A 7,629-nucleotide genomic window follows, 5' to 3' on the forward strand; every position below is an offset into this window, starting at 1 on the left:
ACAGATAATTTCATTTATTAGTTATGCTTACACTTTCAACCTGGTGACTCTTATCATTTAATCATATTTTGTGAATGTATAACTTCATGGTTAATAGCGTCAGTTCCTTGTTTAGTCTCGACTGATTTTAAAACAAGATGACTGATCAGAAGTTTAGAATCATTGACCTTTGAACTCTACACAAGGACGTATGTGTTATGTTAATGATCAATACTAGTCTGTGATGTTTGGGGAAACCTTTTGTAATATCACAGCCTGATTTTGAACCACATGGAACAGACTCTGCTGCCACTGGATGAACCGATTGTGCTTTAAAGTGTCTCTGTAAGACTTCATGCGTTCTACTAAACTTTACAGACACAAACGTTCTCTCTCCTGTGGTTATTGTTGTTTGCCCAGTCACATCTTCGAACAGTGCACGAGTCCTGGACAGTTTTTCATATTGAGCCAATAGTTGATGTAATCCACCCATTAACTATACGCCTATGATGTATGAGAGGACATTTATCTGTGATATTGAAGGACTACCGCCCTGTTGCACTGCTGCAACCTCCACCATCATGAAGTGCTTTGAGCACCTAGTCAGGACACACATCTGCTCCTCTCTTCCTGACTTACTGGACTTTTTCCAGTTTGCTTACGGGACAAACGGGGCTACAGATGCCATCGCCCTGACACTGCACACCGCCCTCTCCCACCTGGAGCCGAAGGACATGTGAGAATGCCGTTTGTCGACTACAGCTCAGCATTCAACACTATAGTGCTCATCCAAGAGCTCAGGATCCAGGGACTGTTCTGTTTAAAAAAAAAAAAAAAGAAAACGTTTTTTTTTAAATGCTGGGATCAGCATAGTTTACATATTCTGCAGCCGTCATTTTGTCTGCAAAAGTCAAAGTTTATATTTAACTTGTGCCAAATCCGATTCTTCTCGTCCAATGTTACCTTTTCTGTTTCCACTCTGTTGCACAGCAGTTTAATTTTACAAATGTTTGTGCTAAAGATGCTGCTTGGACAGCAGAGGGCGCACTCGCTCACCTCTGGACCTGTTCTCGGCACAAACTGTTTTTGTTTTTCTTATCATTACTTTTAAGAAACGCAATGTTTTATAAGGGGACCATACCAATGCTTTACTTTAATACCTGTGCCATATTTTCTGTGGGATTTTTCACACTTTTAATGATGTTATGCTTTTATTTAAAAAACATTTTGTTCAATATGTTGATGAAGATTCTCAGTCATCCAGGTCATCATACGTAGAGAGGATTGAAGCAAGGCGTCTGGACTTGTAGAGTTTTCTAGAAGACGTTTCGCTACTCATCCAAGCAGCTTCATCAGTTCTAACTGTTTGGTGGGGAAACATGGTTTATATGTGGTTACAGACCTATGTGGGTGGGTCTGGGTAAAACTTAAAAAACTTAAAAACAATAGCACTAAATGTTTCCATACTTACCTGTGATGTTCTGGCTGACTGGGCCAGGTGTGTCCGCCTTGCTTCAATCCTCTCTACGTATTTTGTTCAATCTTCTTTTTTTAGATGGTTATATGGAATAAATATGATGCTTTGAAGCTAGAAGATTTTAGCTTAGTATAGCAGCACTACTGCAAATTTTGGTTTTCTGATCAAAGCATGTAACACCCCCTCTGATGCTCGATAATAATCTAGTATACTAGTTTGTAGAAGATTTGGATCAAATTGTTGGTAATTTAGAATTTCAGATGTCTGCAGCATCTTTAGCAAAGATAAATAAAACATACAGGCAGGAATAAACAGGTTTCTGTAGCACTCTGTTAAAAGATGAACTCTTGGGGAGTTGCATGTTGTCTTCAGCTAGTTGATGATGATGTCTTAATTTAGACAGATCAGTATAAATCAATTTTCCTGACTCTTCCGCCTTTTCCAGCCTAATCTCATTTAGTCATTCACTGCTGATGTTCTTTCCACTATCAACGATTTATAATGACTCATCTCTGCAGCTCAATCTAATCTTCAAGCACTGCCCCAGATATAAATAGAAAAATGCACAGAAAACTAAAGCAAATGGTCTCTCGCTACACTTTTATTTCTGATGTTGTTATTTGTATGTATGTAAACAGCTTATCACATATACCTCAGTGCAGGGATCCTGAGAGGCTCATTAAACCTCTAATATCAACATTTCTATATGGTACATATAGATAAAACCTTAAAAAATTCTTATGTTGTGTTCACTAATGGGGTGGAAAACACCACAGAAAAAACAAGTGCACTTAGTCTGTACAAAGATCAACATGTTTTTGTTGATATTATAAGCTGTCTCCAGTACACAATGTTTTGACCGAAGGCATTGTCATAGACAAAAATAAGAGTCGTAACTCTTATTTTGGAGACAAAGTTCTGTTTCCTTCTCTGAGAAGATATTATAAATGTGCTTTGCTGTGAGAAATCCTCCAGAACTGGGTGGTCAGTCAGTCATCTCTGCTCTCATCAGTTGTGCTTTAACTGTCTTTGGTGTTTGTATTTCCATCAGATTTACAGTTTTGAATATCTTTTGCATTTTGAAGAATATTATGTATAAAGATCAAGTCCTTTGGCATAAGTTGGTTAGGATTTGGTGCATTTTGTTGAGGAACTCTGTCTTGATCTGGCCTCCAGCAGTGGTTCAGGGTTTTTTCAAAAACAAAAAAAAAGAGATTGAATTAACAAGTTTATGTCCTGTGTGTGCTTTTCCCTCTGCTTATTGTTCTTTTTCTCCCTCTGTCACCACACACTGCACCATATGCCTTCCAGTCTGCTTAACACATCACATTTAAAATGGGTTTCCCTGAAGGTGCAAGTTAATTACCAATGTCTGCATGTTTCTCATCCATTTCCTCACTAAAAGGAGGCTTTTCACAAACAGTTTCATCACCTCTCACTACATAAAGCTTTCTCTTTACTCTGACCTTTACCATTCACCCCAGTTGGTCTAATTCACTTCTACCTTGGAACTAACCCTAACCCTTGGAAAATAAGGATCATCTTAAGTCATCTTTAGATGGTCAGGAAACAGTAGTCGATGTTTTATAGGGGTCATGTAAGGCCACAAATGAAAGTTTTCTCTTATATCTACCTACAGTTCCTACAGGAACACTGGAAGGAGGGATTCTTGGTATTTCACTGGTTGCAATTTCTGAATATGCAGAATGGAAAACATGATGGGGTGGAGCATGAATTCACAGCCACATTGTTGTTGTTGTTGTCCTCTGTGTTGTGCAACAGAGCTGCTTCTCGAAAAAGAAGGAAAAAATCATTTTTACCATCCTTCCTTATGTTTCATCCTAAGGTAAGATGCTTTTTTATTATTATTCAAAAAAATTACCAAAGAGCTAAAAAAAAAGGAACAGCAAGTCTGTATAGTTTTCAGTCTCATGTCTGACAGTAATAGACCCCTGTGTGACTTCAGAGTCTGTTTTTCTTACAGTACATTTTGTGACTTCTGCTTTAAAAGTCTGTTTGAATTTGTTCTTTCTGTCTGATCAGGTCGAGACCAGATGTTATAACAAATATCTAGATTAAAAAAATCAATCATTGTATTTAGGTTTGGAATGTAGGATATGTGATATTTCTTATGGCCATGACGATGGCCTACATTCTAATCTACAGTATCTTGAGTATTAACCAACGTAAAAATAAATATTACACACAAAAGTTCTGTTTTTATATGTTGTGTAGCTGAATACCACAGCCCTTTTTGCTCATCATGTATTATATATGCATATCATATATATATATATATATCATAGCTAACTGTAGGCGGAGTAAAAACATTTAAAAATTGTTGTATTGCTTCTTTCTGTGTGATTACAAAGCCCTTAATGGTGAAATCCTTTGTTTAATGACTTTAAATGTAAATTAACTTCCGTTATGATTCTTTAAGATCAAAATTAGATTATCTAACTCTGTGGCCAACACTTGAATGTAATTTGTTTATCTGACAAAGCTAATCCAATTACTCACTTATAGACTGCAGTGTCTATTATGTAATAATAATTTCCTCTTTCCTTGCAGGGACTGTCATCTAATAAACAAGCAGCCAGAACTTACATGTTTTAATTCATTGTTGCCGCAAGGAGGACAAGTGAAAAGCCCTCTCTCAGCATCTTCAATACGACCTTCAGGGGAGCACGATGTCAAACACTGACTTTAAGAGACTTGAGATGTTCAGGAGCATCTTGAACGGCTGCAGTGTGGGGCCGTTCTGCAACGCCTCTCAGCTCATTTTTAACAGCACAGGTGTTGAGAGCGGGCTGGAGGTTGTTGGCGATGGTTCCCCCTGGCTGAGAGTGGTCATCTCTGTGGTGTACTTTGTTGTGGCTACAGCTGGAGTGTTGGGGAACCTGTTAGTGATGTTCCTGCTTTATTCTACACACACCATTACCACAGGCACCATCAACTTCTTTGTTTTTAACTTAGCTCTGGCTCACTTGCTCTTCTCTTTGGCCTTACCGTTCTGGGCCGTGGACATTGCTCTGGACTACAGTTGGCCTTTTAGCTTGACCACATGTAAGGCCGTGTCCTTGCTCACTGGGCTGAACGTCTATGCCAGCTGCTTTTTCCTGACGGCCATGAGTTTGACACGATACTGCTATGTGGCCTCCGCTCTCAGACCCAGTGCTTTCCTGTGCAGCAGATCCTGCACTTTTCCTGTGGCCACAGCTTTTATCTGGGCAGGGGCGCTCATAGCAGCAGCACCCCGTGCTGTGTTTGCAGACCTGAGTCATGTGGGCAGTGGCAACGACACAGCGTGCCTGCTCCGTTTCCCAGATGGTACAGCCTGGTTGGGAATAAACCAGCTCCTGCGAGTGGTGCTGGGATTCCTGCTGCCCTACGCCACCATCATCCTCTCCTACCTGCTTCTGCTGCGCTTCCTCTGTCGCCACAAGCTGAAAGGCGCTAACTCTCGGCGAAAAGCTGATATTTCGAAGTCTGTGGCGGTGGTGGTGCTGTCATTCTGCGCCTGCTGGTTCCCGTACAATGTCCTCACACTGTGGAGTGTTCTCATCCAGCTCGACATTGTCGACATCAGCCCCTCATTCTACTTGGCTCAAACATACTTCTTCCCTCTGGCCAACTGCTTGGCTTTCACTAGCAGCTGCTTCAACCCGGTCATCTACTGCCTGGTCAGACGAGAATACCGTGTGGCGCTCCATAATGTGCTCTTCAAGTTGAGCATGGCTATTTTGTCCAAGATGCCCTATGGCATTGAGTCTGAAGAGAGTTCAGGGCATGCTGGGCAGCTGGCAATTCCACTCAACAACATGTACAGCCAGACGTGTCAAACTGACACAAGGAGATACGCTCCACTGACAGCACTTCCATCTGTAGTGTCCACTCTGTAACCCTGTAACAATCATCTCAAACACACAAGTTTTATCCTGTCGTTGGAAGATACTTCTTAAAAACTTTGCTGCATGAAGATTTGACCCTCGCGGAAAGAGTTTCCACTGTCTCCTTATTTATAATGGTTTTAAAATTGTAGTGCAGAGTGTCATATAAATCAGGATTCAAAACTCATGACTACAGCAACAAGGATGGCCAAGCCTCTGGTGGAAAGACTCAAACGACAACAACAAAAAAACATTCGAGAAATACTTCTGATGTTCTGGAGAATAAAAGAAACCCTGTGTTCAGAGAACACACACCTCCACTGTAGCTCTGGAAGAGAGAGAAATGTCCATAGTTCCAAGACTATAGGTCATCTTTTGTATAGAAAATGTACGCACTGTTAACAGTGTTTGTGTAATTACTCTCCCTGCCAAAATGGGAACACACACAATTTATGCTACAATTTATGTACAAAATGTTCACAAATCAATTGTTGCTGCATTGCCAGTCTAACTTGTGGATGTCTCGGTTGGTCATTTATGTGAATCAGAATTAAAAAATAAAATTGAACCGAACTCTGAACTAAGTCTCTCTTTTTGTACGGTTTAAAAATATGCGTAAGTTGACCTTCAGATAAAAATCATCACGCATCTAATTTGAAGGATGTTTTATAGTGTCTTTACAGCATTTGATGGTGTTTCTGTGATGACTTTTGATATATTTTCAGTTTTTACAGTATCTGTAGGGTATTTGATATGAGTTTAATGGTACATTTACAGCACATTTTATGGCATTTTGTAGGTTTACTCCAGCTTTTCTGGAAATTTTGTGGATTTCTAAGCTGTCTGTATGGTATTTTTTATAATATGTTAGTAGTTTAATGTATCTTTGAGTTTTTATTTTTCACAGTTCTGGACTTGAAGACACTTCACTGCTCCTCCAAACAGCTTTTAACAGGTTTATATGTGTTGGAAGATGTCAGTGGGTGGGTCTGTGGAGGACTCACATGACCATAGCTCATAAATGTCCCATTGTTTACCTGTGTTTTTCAGCATCATTTTTCATTATTATTTATTAATATTTACATGATACTTACAAGTGATAGTAGACAAGCAGACAAACAACAGATCCTCAACTAAGGTTAGATTTATTAATTTATTTAAATCACTCAGAAAAATCACCTGAAAAATGAAATACATTCCTTTTGTTCAAACAAAACAAATCATATCAATCAAGTTACACTAATAATAATGATAATAATAATAATAATTAATAAATACAAGCGCAATCATACCTACAATAACTACCATTATAAATAAAACTATCAACATTATACACATCCACCACACAACATCAGGGGATTGGAGGGTATGGCTTATCAATGGGGCATGGCTTATTTCAAAAGAAATGTCAAGTAAATTAAGGTATTACATCCAGTAGGCCTAATTCAAGTCAGATATCCCACCAACTATATATTTGTGACACAAATTGTGCAGAATAATAGCTGCCAAGAAAAATATTTTGCTTCATTCCAAAATGCTATACATCCATTTTTAGAAACATAAATATGTTAATTGGTGTTAAATACCCATATTCAAAATATACAAGCTATATAATTTTTTTTTATTTATTAGGTCCTGCTTTAGCTGCAGCAAAGCGACAGTTTATTCCCCCTTTGGGTCGACAAAGGTTCATACGTTGACTCTGTAAACATAAAACACTTCTTCAATCTCATTAAAATTTGATAACATGGAGCTTTGTCACACAAGGGTTAAGTTTAACTGGGGCCACCAAAAATAAAAACGTCATTCTAAATGTGCTCTTTAAATCCTAACACTCTCCAAAAAAATGCAATATTTTGTGCATCAAAATATGTCTGCTTCCCATGTAACACCTGAGAGTCTGACGAATGCTTGGATTAATCTCATCCCGTAATTAAAAGGAGATCTGTATGACTGCAATGTTAACGGCACTTAAATACAATAGTAAACAGGACAAACTTTAGAAATGGCCCTGTGATGGCAGAAGTTGTACACTGGAAAAATCTTAAAATTAGCAATAAACAGGCAACCCAAAAAGAAAAAAAAATCTGGTTAGCAAAAATATCTTTGCTAATATTTGTATTGTCTTTTGAACAAATGGAGCCAGACGGATCCTCTCCAGTTGTGGTGGTGGTAAACAGAGAAAGACCCTCAATTCCAACAGAAGAGGGAGAGACGAGGGCGTGATGTCAGAGGTAGCACACTGTACCACTGCAGCTAATACAGATAAAGTTTCAATAATAC

General features: G+C 38.8%; 1 protein-coding gene across 1 annotated transcript; it reads left to right on the forward strand.

The window, feature by feature from the left end:
- Positions 1–3,232: 3,232 nt before the first annotated feature.
- LOC114432260 (relaxin-3 receptor 1-like) lies at positions 3,233–5,358 on the forward strand. The gene is made up of 2 exons (XM_028400157.1): positions 3,233–3,302; positions 4,028–5,358. The coding sequence occupies exon 2, from the start codon at positions 4,147–4,149 to the stop codon at positions 5,356–5,358; it is 1,212 nt and encodes a 403-aa protein (XP_028255958.1). The 5' UTR covers positions 3,233–3,302; positions 4,028–4,146.
- Positions 5,359–7,629: the final 2,271 nt, after the last annotated feature.

The sequence above is a fragment of the Parambassis ranga genome, chromosome 2, assembly GCF_900634625.1.
Source record: "Parambassis ranga chromosome 2, fParRan2.1, whole genome shotgun sequence".
NCBI classification, from domain to species: Eukaryota; Metazoa; Chordata; class Actinopteri; family Ambassidae; genus Parambassis; species Parambassis ranga.